The sequence below is a fragment of the Musa acuminata genome, chromosome BXJ2-9, assembly GCF_036884655.1.
Source record: "Musa acuminata AAA Group cultivar baxijiao chromosome BXJ2-9, Cavendish_Baxijiao_AAA, whole genome shotgun sequence".
Classification (NCBI taxonomy): Eukaryota; Viridiplantae; Streptophyta; class Magnoliopsida; order Zingiberales; family Musaceae; genus Musa; species Musa acuminata.
In genome coordinates this window covers 10,099,940-10,113,342 of record NC_088346.1, presented here as the reverse complement: position 1 = coordinate 10,113,342, position 13,403 = coordinate 10,099,940, and the positions used below count along the sequence as shown (strand labels likewise).

At 43.7% G+C, this 13,403-nt stretch overlaps 1 protein-coding gene across 2 annotated transcripts; it reads left to right on the top strand.

Annotated features, from left to right (window-relative positions):
• The first annotated feature begins 7,245 nt into the window (after positions 1–7,245).
• LOC135623070 (O-fucosyltransferase 7-like) lies at positions 7,246–13,128 on the top strand. 2 transcript variants are annotated; one of them, XM_065125585.1, is made up of 13 exons: positions 7,246–7,575; positions 8,045–8,143; positions 8,345–8,450; positions 8,543–8,610; positions 10,489–10,577; positions 10,649–10,829; positions 10,913–11,041; positions 11,142–11,275; positions 11,394–11,607; positions 12,026–12,070; positions 12,151–12,335; positions 12,459–12,554; positions 12,628–13,128. In XM_065125585.1, the coding sequence occupies exons 1-13, from the start codon at positions 7,414–7,416 to the stop codon at positions 12,785–12,787; spliced, it is 1,668 nt and encodes a 555-aa protein (XP_064981657.1). In that variant the 5' UTR covers positions 7,246–7,413; the 3' UTR covers positions 12,788–13,128. The 2 variants fall into 2 exon arrangements, with proteins under 2 accessions (XP_064981657.1, XP_064981658.1); XM_065125586.1 differs by lacking the exon at positions 12,026–12,070 and having other exon boundaries at positions 7,248–7,575.
• Positions 13,129–13,403: the final 275 nt, after the last annotated feature.

Below are 13,403 nucleotides of genomic sequence, written 5' to 3'. Positions count from 1 at the left end.
AAAACCAGCTAAGGTCGTGACAATGATGGTATCAGAGCGGGACAAGCACTCATAGAAACATTTGACATGCAAACGTGGGGGACCTAACGGGGCTGCGTTGAGGGCAGTCAGCACACGCGCGACCGTTTGAGGGAAAACGGGCATGGAGATGTAGGGAAAAGAGTCGCTCAGAGGAGCGGGCATCTAACATTGGCATTTTGAGGAATGGCCAACCCTTCGCGCAAGAGGCACCACGAGAACAGGCAAGCTTGGAAGAATGCGGAGCGCACAAAGGTTGGGATGGCTGAGTTTGAGCTACGGCTCAACGTTGACAACTATACTTGATGGTGCTCTAGGCAAGCGAGGCGCTTGGCAAGAATGAGACCATCCAAGGTGGAATGAGTTGTTCAACGACCAAAAGAGTTATGCAAAGCTCACAGAGGTGAGGGGAATTGCTAACTCGAAGAATTTGGTACTCATGCATGGGCTTGTATGCGGACGATGGAATGTTCGTGGCCATCCCAAGGCGACCAAGACTCGGCGCCATGGAGCATTGAAACTTTCTCTTCGTCATGTGAAGGATACGTCCGGAGGAGGCTGAAGTGTACAACGAGTTTAGCATGTTGCTAGGCCTTGAGGGGTGCGGCGGTGGCTGTATTGACGTGGAGGCGCAATCTAGCAAGTGCGTTTGCAAGAGGCAGAACAATGCACAGTTTGTTCAGCAGATCGGAGTAGTTTAAGGGGATGGGGGTCTCCGAAACGAAGAGAGATGTTGCTCCAACGGGACAGTTATCTAGGAGGGATAAGTCTCGGCACTCCAGAGGGAGAATCATGTGAGACGGACTTCACATGTTGAGGAGGAGTACCTCACAAACAACAACTTCATGAAGCTCGATGGACTGAGCAAGCGGCGAGGAGTTGTCGCATGATCTCGCTCGAGAGAATGCATTGGTGGATGCATTGCGAGATCAAGTGGGAGAGCGACCTGAAGCAACTTAAATGAAGGCACACTTAGAGTCGATATGGAGATCGGACTCAAGGGAGGGCTGACCCGTGGAATGGAGGGCGCGAGGGCCACCATCGACTCAATGCAAAAACGAGGAGCGGAGCAACTTGGGTGTAACTTGGCGAAGTACCCAAGCCGCATGAAGGGAGCCAGCAGAGAAGTTGGAACATGGAGCAGAAGCACAGTGCTTTCCTTAGACAAAGGTCAAAGATATGAACTCTTGCAGAGGCAAGGGTAGGATCATGTTGTTCCATGGGTCCTTCATTCTGACGGAGCAGACTCATCTTGCATGGTGCCAAAGACAAAGGGAGCTTCTGGGCACTTGCACCTTATCTCGGAGGAGAATTTGATGGAGGAACTAAGGCGACTCAATTTGCGGAGGCGAAGTTGGGTTCAGAAGGTCTTTGCACGGGGCAAGAGGACGCAGAGGCGGGTACTCTTGAAGAATATGCCACAATGTTGCCATTCAAGTTGCCATGAAGGAAGCAGTGCGCAGCGGAGATTGTGCTGGTAGGGGCAGAGGCCCAGGATCCAGACAATGGTTCACAAACTACAGTGAAGTCGGTGGACTTCGGGAGCTACTAGGCGACGGACTGCCCTAGAGTGGTGCTTCATCTAGGTGTGACCCAAGAGTGGGTGGATGAAGGTCGATTGCCAAATGAGTGAACAAAATCGAAGGTGGAGGAGACTCTGCGATGTATTGGCAGAGGCCACACATGGAGGGTTCACAATTCGAGTTTATTCCAAAAAAAAAGAAAAAAAGATCAGAATGCAATGGAGATGTCACCAGGAGGCGACATGGTGCAGCGGATCGTGGTGGAACAATTCGTGGCAATGCGACACACACGACATTGTCCCGTAAGGGATGAGATCATATGGAGGTATGATCAGGAGCTACTGGGAGCTCCGCTTTGGTGAACAACACGACGGCAAGAAGGGCTATGGATTCAAGGAGTGAAGGCCATGGTACCGCAGAGGCGGGTCTTCCGGGCGTGCACCGAATTTTGCATCGGATGAAAACCTTGGTCATCAGCATATGGGGGCTTGGTTCCACCAAGGGAAAAGTTCGAATGCAAGTACCAGTGAGTTCCATGGGAGGGACTTGATCATGCAGAGGTATGATCGAAGCAACTGGAGAGTTGGATTGCTCCAAAGCTCATATTCGCTTAAGGGAGCCCGACAAGTCAGAGGACAAGGTCGAGTAAGCGAGCGTTGCTACCAAGGAAGCTAAGGAGAACAGAATCGGTGCAAACTCTACAACGTGATGGCAGAGGCCATGCATGGGAGTTACAGTCTGTCTTTCCATCGACCAAACGGACTGCTTGGAGAACACAGAGGTGTTGAAGCAGGGGGTCGAAAGGGGCGAGGAAGCGACGATGAGTCCAGAGGGACTTGGCTACCCAAAATCAAGCATCAGTTAGAATGGAGGTGGACTCAGAGGAGTGCCACGGAGACATCTCTACTGATTGTGAAGAAAAGGGATACAGAGGCGAGGCGATGGATAGTAGGGCCATGGGCATGGCAGCGCCATGGTACCGCAGAGGCGGGACTTCCGTGCAAGTCATTGATCCCTTGCTCTCACGGAGGGAGAGCACTTGGTCGTGAAAGGGGCCGAGGAGGTGGAGCATGCAGAGACAATCTCCAAGTACCGAGACAAGGCTGAAGGGCAGAGGCCAAGAAACTTCGTAAGACGGCAGGGTTGATGGAGAAGACGGTACAATCCCAGAGGCGACCTCATCTATCAGAGAATTACTCCAAGTTGGGGTGAAAACTTCCTGCATTCTAGAAGTTCAATGGCATTGAGAAGGTGAATCACAGTAGCTAACTCAATGCAAGGAGTGCAAACACTTCAAGTGCTTCAGAAGTGTGAGTAAAGAGCAGGCGAAGGCCAGTAACCAGCTCGATGCATGAAGTACAACCTCGAGGAGGCGGGCGAAGTCAAAGTAACCTTTGCCTTCTCAACTCTTAAGAGAATGGGCGAAACCGAGTACCCCAGTTCTCTTATCTATCCAGCAGAGGAGCTCTGCACAAGTTCAAAGACCCTTCGAAGATAATGGAAGACAATAGTTGTCAAATCCTCACCAACGGTGATCAGTGCTACTGAGAGTAGAATGTTCGCCTCATTTCCCAACGAAATGCCAATCGAAAGCGGAAGTGATGCAAACACTTCAAGTGCTTCAGAAGTGTGAGCAAAGAGCAGGCGAAGGCCAGTAACCAGCTCGATGCATGAAGTACAACCTCGAGGAGGCGGTCGAAGTCAAAGTAACCTTTGCCTTCTCAACTCTTAAGAGAATGGGCGAAACCGAGTACCCCAGTTGGACGTGACAACTAACTGAAAGAAGAGTCAATGAGCAGATTTTGTGGAGGAAGGACCCAAAACTTCAGAAGTTTGCGAGGCGATGCTTGTTAAAGCTCCAACAAGCATCCACCCAGTTCAAGCAGCATGTGGAAATATTGAGAGACTGGCGCAGTAAGGATGGTCTTTTCCTTCATTTGGTGGATCCGCAGGAATCAACAAGGATCAATACAACTCAGCCAACCCCACACCAGAGTCAGAGTCATTGGCGAGTTGAAGCAGCATAGCGGATCAAAGGTTCGACTACTCAGAAACAGCAGCGGAGAGCAGCTGGGAGCCAGGAGGCGCATTGCAGCTGGAGCGGAAGATTGAAGACTCAGCAAAGGCGAAGAGTTGCAGTGTTCACAAAGGCTTCGACGAGGACGTCGAAGGGATAAGTGGGGGAGAATGTAACGGACAAACTTCTAAACAAGATGTTGGATGTAATGCTTATGTCTGTCCGTTGTCTTTTGGCATGTTCATGCCTTGTACAGCAGATAGAGGGGCGGCCGCAGGCTAAATAGTCCCATGTTAGTTGGGTTGGTGGCCTTTTTAGGCTTGTAAATAAAGGTTGTGTCAAGTGGACACGAGCGAGAGCTTTTCGGTCTGTAATGGACCATTTTACCCTTTGTTGTGCAACTATTCAGAGCTTGTAAAGTCTGTTTGTAACTTGCATTGTCTATGAAGTGTTTTTCGGACATGTTTGCTTGTGGATCCCGATTGAGGCGTTCTCTTTAACCCGTTCTCTCTTTTGTTGGTCCTAAGGGACAATGGGAGGCTTCGGGGAGGCTGACATTTACGGACGGACGCGCGAGGGTGCCGCACGCCTTAGGCAAAACCAGCTAAGGTCGTGACAGCTCGTCACCACCACTCCTACGTCACTTGATTGTTGCCTCTCTCGTATCGCTCATCGCTGCCACTCCTGCATCGCTCGATTGTTGCCTCTCTCGCACCGCTTGTCATCGTCGCTCCTGCATCGCTCGATTGTTGCCTCTCCTGCACTGCTCGACCCCGCTGTAATAGACTCGCTTGATTGCTACCGCTCCTACACTATTCGACCACCACCTCTTTTGCATTGCTCATCGCTGTCACACCGAACCTGCTGGACCACCATCACTCTTGCACCACTCGACCACCGCACTTATAGTGCTCACCGTCGCCCCTGTACTGCTCAACCGTCACCTCTCTTGCATTGCTCGTCATTGTTGCACTAGACTTGCTCGATCGTCATTGCTCCTGCACTGCTCAACAGCCACCTCTCTTGCACCGCTCATCATCGTTGCACCAGACTTGCTAAATCGTTGTTGCTCCTGCACTGCTCATCGCCACTACACTGGACTTGCTCGACCGTCATTACTCTTGCACTGCTCAACAACCGCACTTGCACCACTCACCATCATCGCACCAAACCCAGCTCGCCAGTGGCACCCTGCTTGCCCGCTACACCTGCATGCCCATAACCCCAACATCCCTACCCTAGCTGACGATAGTCTCGTCGTTGTCAAAGAAGCTCGCTGCTTGTGCATCTCTACTTTTGCTACGGTACTCCCGCTACTCACCAAGATCGATAAGTTCTTGGACCTCGTTGGGTACAATAGTGGCAAGAATCAAGGATCGAAGTCCAATGGCCCCAAGCAGCATTGTTCATCCATGTAGGCTGCCCTCCTTGTTCTAGTTTGAACATTATGAAAAGTTAAAAAAAAAAAGTGTATTGTTGTGTGGCTATCATCTCATGATTATAACATATAACAAATTATTAATATAATTGGAATCTATAAACAATTTGATGTCATTCCATGGATAAAGTCAACTGAGTGAACATGCAAAGAGAAGCAAAAGCAAACAAATAAGTGATGGTGAAACCCAATCATCCCTAACCGAGATGACCTCAGCACCTTCTTGCAAGACTCCAAGATCATCGTCCTCATGTGCAACAGAAAGCTCCTCAACCCTCCATTATCGATCAGCTACACTTTTGTTGTCCTCCACTCTGTCCTTTGCAAACTCCATAAGCTTTAGAATTGACCCACCAGCCTCCTTGTCCTAGCGAACGTACCCAATTGTGCGGCAGGTCAGTGATGAGCGAGCAGGTGCTGTAGGCAAGCTAGGTCCGGTGCAGCGATAACAAGTGGTGTATGAGCGACGACGATCGAGCGGGTCCGATGCAACGATGGCGAGCAATACAAGAGAAGCGACGGTCAAGTGGGTGTGGTGACCAAGTAGTTAGAAAGAGGAGAGGAAGAAAAATCAATTAGGGCGAGAAGTGAATATAAATTTAATAATTTTAAAATAATAAAAATACGTTTCTATCTTTTCCATTTGTGCTTTTTTTTTTTTTTTTTTTTTTTGCATATGACAACACATGCGATTTTTTCGATCGACGAAATTAACTATGTAAAAAAAATTGGGACTAAAATTTTCACCTTCGTATAGAGACTCAATATTATTTTTTAAAATATAAGGATCAAAATACTAACCATAATTAATTATAGAAGGTAAAAACTGTGGCCAAAAATGTTTATGCACTTGCAAGGTGAGATGTAAATGACACTCAGAAGATGATCAACATCTTTAACTCTTTCTAGCATCCCAAAACTGGCCATGGAAGACTATAAACGAGTATAAGACAGATGGAAGAAGAGACTGACCGAGTCGCTGCCGGACTGCCTTTGCTCGGTCACCGATAGACAATGTAGTGCAAATCGTTCTTGTACTGAGGCTCTTCCTGAACTCTGAATTATGCAGTGACAGAGTACAAAAAATCTAAATTGAAAGGAAGAAGATGTTTTGATGATCAGCTCTTCCTGTAATCCAACAAAATGTAAGACAGCAGTAGAACAAACTAAACAAAATGGAAGAGTAGGATGTCTTCGTCAGTATTCTACATGCTTCGGTAAGTTCATAATCATGACCATCCAAGTAATCGGAATAGAATTATAAACCCTAAGATATTTTCCAAACTTACTGGTATCGATAATAAACGATAAAGAGATTTCATCCTTTCATTATTTACAGGTTAAGCAGACTCAGACGCCTCATAGAGGCTTTCATTTCCCTGCATATGACCTTGTACTTTTTGTTCTCCTCTCTATATAAGTCATCAAGAAAACTATGTTTTGTGGTAAGAAGAATCATCATAAAGAAAACCCCAACACTTCAATATTGCCACACAAATAAAAGGATGAAATCTAACATGTGGAGACATCTTTCTCTTTCTATTCTTGCCATATATCCATGTCGGTGGGCAAAGTCAAAATTGGGATCTTCCACTTCCAAATATGTCTCTTATATTTATTACTCGGTATGGTGTGATCACATCTAACTCGGTCGGATCTTTCATGATAAAAATGTTCACAATAAAAGGGACTACTGTATGTGTTCTCGTGAACAATACAAGATAAAAAATATCATATGCCAAAAGATTATTACGTTAGTGCAGCTGACATTCTTGTTTCCTGATTTGGATTAGAATATGAACAGCTAATCCTACCAAATCTAGACAATAATCTACCAAAGAATTCTTTACCGCGAGATCTTTTGTACTGCCACGGGGTACGAAATCAAACCGTTGTCAAAGACATGTTTCCTCCTCGAGCTCTCCTTCTCTGCCTTGCTTCTTGTGCAGAGCGCACACAGATCTGTGGGACGAACGGGACAGTGACGTCGTTGCGGTGAATCTCCAAGGCCTGGTCGGTGGAAGTGTAGCAAATGGCAGGTGGTTAGTTCTTAGTGGAGTCGTGGGGGTCAAAAGGTTGATGTGCCAGGTGGTGAGTTGTGGGTTCGTCGAATCTGCGTGGGGGCGGCAACAAGTGTATTGGGACGTGTGAAGCATCTGCCGCGTGAGGATGGGAGGAAGAAACGAAGCGCATATGTGTTCGGCGGTCTGCAATTGCCGTCATTTCAAGGCTTTAATTCAAGCCTCAGCTCTGTCGGACGCGCATTCACGCGCCAATACAAGCCTCTCCTCTCCCACAAAGAAAAAGAAAAAGCGAACCCAGAAGCAGCACAGAAAAAGGAGAAGAAGAAAAAAGAGAAGCAGACTCCTCAAGACGAAGAGAGAGAGAGAGAGAGAGAGAGAGAGAGAGAGAGACAGATGCAGAGGCGCAGGGTGCGGCCGAGAAGGGTGACCGTCATGCGGTTGCTGCTGACCATCGCCGTCGGCACCGTCTTCCTGGTGGCGCTGCTGGCCGTGCAAGTGTCCCCTTCGTCCTCCTACTCCTCCTCGTCCTCCCCGGGTGCTTACAAGCTCCCCAAGGTCGCTGCTTCTCCCTCTTCTTTTCTCTTAATCGTTGATGTTCTCCAAACGAAGGCCGGTTCTTGACGCTTTATAGGGGTTTTCAGTCACAATATCCTGGGATTTGTTCAAGATATCCTTTTCTTAATTTACACCTCTCTCGCTCCTTAAAAATCCGTTCTTGGAATCGTTTTTTTTTCTCTTTTTTTATGTTTATATCTCTTCGGAATAAAAAACGACTCTTGATGTAGGTTTTTTTGGATTTTTAGCATCAGAAATCTCTTTCGTTATGTTTCTTGATGCATCGACATCAAGAACCCATTTTTTTGTTATTTTTAGCCAAAGGTTCTGTTTAGAAGATGGTAAGCTCTCATTTTGCAGATCTTTTCTGATTGTTTTCTGGTTCATTTTTCTCTTTTGGTCCGCAAAAAAAGGTATTATAGCGTCAGATAGAAATGTTCTACGAGAGTTAACGATTTGTTGTAAGCAGAGGCATGAGATTGGGTATGGAAGTTGGCGTTCCGAGCACAAATGGGTGCAAGAAGCGGTTCCTCCTCAACTCTCCAAGGCGTCGGCTGCTCATCATCAGGTGATCCACTTATTTCTCTGTTCGATCTCCATCAGCTCTTGGTTTGATTGGTTTCGCCTTCAATTTGATGCCAAAGTTGCAATTTTTCTCAATCTGATCTCTTGACGTTAACGGCTTCATGGGGGGTTTTTAGTCGAATATTTGGAGTGCTGAGCAATCATGCCATCTCTCCCATTCTTTTCACTCCTCTAGAATTGACAGTGGGATAGCACGAGCCAGGAGACGACGGAGGAATTCGAGAAGCTGTGGAAGTCTCCATCAGATCGTGGCTTTGTGCCTTGCACTAAACCCAGCTCATCGTATTCATGTAATAAACTACACCATTTCCTGAGATTGTTTCCATTCTTTCTTCACTTGGCAGATTGCATTTATCTTAAGAAATGCTCTCTTTTACTGCAGCTCCTGGAGAGTCAAGAGGTTACCTGTTAGTGAGCACCAATGGTGGGTTGAACCAGATGAGGGCAGGGGTAATCAATCTTCCTATGTATATCTTGTTCATGCTCCATTCTAAATGGCCAAAGAAAAATTCCAATTCTGATTGGTATTGCCTAAATCTAGTCGCTAGAAAAGAAATTGAGTTAACTGCAGACATATAGCATATCATAAGATTCTGTTGTGTGATGTAACATGCTTCAGATTATAATTCATCTGGAGTTGAATGGTCCTCAAAGAGACTAAACATGAAGATAGTGTTTCTAGCTTTGAACATGAAAAATATATGTCAGAACATTACAGTTAAAGTTCCCAATGAAAAAGAATCTTAGTGTGAGACGGGCTATCTTTTTCTTGAGAAGATTGGTTGCCATTGTTGCAATCCTTTTGACTTGACATATTGTTGGATGATTGCATATGACTTAAAAAGGCTTTGCTTGCTTCATTGTAGCATTTTCTCCACGAACTAAGAAATCAGAAATAGATGTAGTGGGCAACAATTAAATTAAATTTAAAGTGTCAAAGGCCTTCTATTATGGAAGTATTCTTAAGATGGTTAAAATTCCACTAGCTGGGACCCTTAATTTGACATGTGGTTGACTGAGTTGTTGTTCGCACGTTGTATTTGGTTGCAAAGCAACTTCCAATCTATTATCATGCTTGTCACTTTCCTTGCTTTCTATTTTTTTATTGATCAATATAGTTGGGAGTACTTGATTGCATTTTATATTATGGTACTCTGTAATGCCAAAAAATGAACAAGTACCTTTAACACTTTATGATCTAACAAAAAAATGCATGAGGCAGCATGATAACATCTATTTATAATTGTTCAACATGTGCAAAGACCTATTATTTTAATCACCAAATGACAAAAAAAGAGGTAAAGGATAGAGTAGTCTGAAATTTTTTTTTTTAAAAGCATGTCCTACAGTTGCTATATTGCATAGTGGTTTCATTAAGTCAACCATGTTGATTTCATATGCGAATTAGGCATGCCAAACCAAGATTTAGAGATGGGATACCTGGCAATTTGGTTGAAATCTTGACTTTATTTTTCAAGCAATTTGTTTGGACCCTATCTATACGGCTATACCTAATGGATAATTACTGCTCTTTGTCTGCTTCATGAAAATTGTAATTTCATTCATCCAAAGCAGTTGTGCTAGTTGAACTGACTACTAGAAAATGGCAATCTCCCTACTTGTCTTCTTCAACCTAGTCAATAAGGTCTGCGACTCTGCAACAGTCAAGATGCTTCACTGATTCGGGTTGCTACGTATTAGTCTCTTTGTAATTTTTTTTCATCTGAAACAAAAACTGAACTAGGATTGTTTGTCCAGATGTTTGGTCACTGTTTCTATGATTTTTTTGGACAAATAATTAAATTTAAGTTCAACCAGAAGAAATTGTAGCTTATGACAGGTATCTAACTATCTATTGCCAATGTTTCATGTGGTTCCGACCAGTCACTTCACTAGTTTAAAAACTTGAACCTGCCATCTTCCTGCATAAAAATGTCTTAGAGATATACAATGCACCCAAAGTTTTCATGGATGTGCTAGCTCTTGAATATTCTAGAGTAAAATAAGTAACTTATTCAAGTAGTCATGGCCTTCTTCACCTTTCAATTTTATTTAATTAAAATTTGTACATAATCACTCTCTTTACATTTAAGGCTATCGGCCCAAATAGTTGTGGGAATTAAAATAAAAAAAAGTTAAAAAGCAACATTGACTACCAGAACATGCTTTCTTCCCTGTCTACTTTCATAGTTCTTTTAACTTAAAACCCAATGTTTATTTGGAAACGTTACTCGATTTTATGTACAAGTTCATCAGGAGGTTGTGGGTATTTCTTGTATAACCGTTTTTCCATAAACTATTATAAATGTTCTGAGATTTTCATTGCAGATCTCTGACATGGTAGCAGTTGTGCGGATTATCAATGCCACTCTCGTGATTCCAAAACTCGATAAGAGCTCATTTTGGCAAGATTCTAGGTACTTGTAATTCTCTTGTTGTCTTGTTTGAGAATATCTGTGCTTTCTATTGACATATTATTCTATGGCAGCAATTTTTCGGATGTCTTTGACGAAGATCACTTTATACATTCTTTGGCAAATGATGTGAAAATCGTGAAGAAACTACCAAAGGAGCTTGCTGCATCTACCAAAATAGTGAAATATTTTAAGAGCTGGTCTGGTGTAGAATATTACCAGGATGAGATATCTCGATTATGGAATGATAATAAGGTGTAGTCTCTGTACTACTGTAAAACACAAAACTTATTTACTACACTGTATAAAATTTATCATTGATATTATCTTTCTGACAGGTTATTCGAGCTGCTAAATCAGATTCTCGTCTTGCTAACAACAATTTATCCTCTGAGATACAGAAGCTCCGTTGCCGAGTTTTCTACGAGTCTCTTCGTTTCGCCCCTAGCATTGAGGCACTAGGAAAAGTAATAGCTTAGCTTCTATGTTTCCTAAATTTGTCGTTGTATTACAATACTTACACTTGGAGCTTATTTTACCCTTTCATGTTCTTTGTATAAAGTGCAGTTGTTGGTTGAGAGAATGAGATCATATGGTCCTTTCATTGCTCTGCACTTACGTTTCGAGAAGGACATGCTTGCTTTTAGTGGTTGTACATATGGTTTGAGTCCTCATGAAGCTAATGAGCTAACCAAAATTAGGTAAGAACTTCTGCAGATTAATGTCTCATTTTTTTCCAAGAAACAACCTCTTCACTGGCATTATGTTCATCTACTCTGCTCTCTCTCTCTCTCTCTCTCTCTCTCTCTGCTTTTATAGAGAAAACACACCATACTGGAAGGTGAAAGACATTGACCCCATGCAACAGAGATCCAAAGGTCACTGTCCCCTTACGCCAAAAGAGGTTGGAATTTTCCTTTCTGCTCTAGGATATCCATCAAGTACTCCAATATATATTGCAGCTGGTGATATATATGGAGGTGATTCACATATGGCTGATCTCCAATCCCGGTTTCCGATACTAATGAGCAAGGTACTAATACATTTGATAACGCAACATGAAGTCTCTTCATATGTTTTCTTTTCTTTATACAAAGTAAAACTGGTGAAGCCTTTTATTTAAATGTTGCCAGTTCCTACTTGTAGGTATATGTTAGATTTGTTCACAACACGACATTTGATTTATGACAATGACAATAAAATATAGAAAATGCAGGATATGAAAGCATGATTGCATATGTTTTGGGTAAATGTTATGATGATGTTTGATAATAGAAGAGTATCAGACTTACATTTCCCTATATTATGTTCTTAATGGATCAGCTACTCCTCTCCTTTTGGTGGACTAGCATGATATCTTCATTTTTCTTTCTTTTCATTGTCTTCATGAAAACAAAATCTTAGTTGAAGGTTTTATATGAAGACAAATTCTTTCTTTTCATTGTCTTCAGGGAAACAAAATCTTTGCAAATGAAACCATGAGACGCCTTAAAAACGTTCGTTCTTGATCAAACTTTTTCTTACTTTCTCCTGGAGTTTTAAGGTTGTAGATGAAAAAATATATATTCCTTTGCAGGAAAAGTTAGCTTCAGCAGAAGAGCTTGATCCTTTTAGACCATATGCATCTCAAATGGCAGCATTGGATTACATTGTCTCAGTGGAAAGCGATGTTTTCGTTTCATCGTACCTGGGAAACATGGCAAGGGCGGTCGAGGGTCACCGTCGTTTCTTGGGCCACCGAAAAACCATCACTCCCGATAGGTGAGTTGTCCTTCGAAAATGAACTCTTCGAGACATCCTTCAACACATTCTATTGTACTGTTGATAGGTCGGAAGAACGTTTTTTATATGTCGTTTAATGTATTATTTTTATTTACGATGCAGGAAATCACTTGTTCATTTGATTGATAAGATCGATCGTGGATCGCTCAAAGAAGGAAAAAAGCTATCAAACATGATTCTCGAAGCCCACAAAGGAAGGTATGTGGCCATGAATAGAACCACGTCCACACCTTCTTGCTTCGACACTTATCGTCTTGCATTTGTGCATCAGACAAGGGTCACCTCGCAAGAGAAAAGGTCCCATCTCTGGAACAAGGGGAAAAGAAAGATTTCGATCCGAAGAAGCATTCTACGAGAATCCTCTACCGGACTGTTTGTGCCGGTCGGAATCGGACGACACCACCGGTCATCATCATCTTGTTAGCACGTGATTTAGATGTTGCTGATGACTTAACCATAGCCGATCGACCGACTGAAGGAGCATTTGGAGAGCTCTGGTTGCCTTTACGTACGACCATGAAGCTACAGGTTACAGACATGGCAATCCAAAGTAGAGAATTGAAGGCGGAGTAGTTGCATGAAAGCTGCTGCTGCTTCTGCTGCTGCGTTGGTGTTTCTTTAAAGAAGATGGTGGCATCTTTATGAGAGGCAATTACAGATAGGCCTTTTTGTTTGTATTACAGAAACCTCAGATTTATTTTTTTCTTTTATAAGGAAATAATAAATAGCAAAATACAGTATTAATATATATTTCCATGATTTGATGTGCCAATCATTGTGGGGCCCACTGTCGTGATGGTTAGCTCGACAGCTACGTGGCGAGAACGATGTTTGCTGTCTCCGGAAGCATAACGAATCCCAAGAACGTGTCTAAGGGCATTCCCCTAAAAACCGCAAACGAGTTAACAACCCCGCCTAGCGATCCGTGGACGAGCGTGGCGGCCAATAGAAATCCTCCGACAACACGTCTCGATCCGCCTCGCTGCCATGTAACAAATCGCAGCCGTTCGTTTCACGGCAAAGAAACACAGCGAGACGGGATCTCGA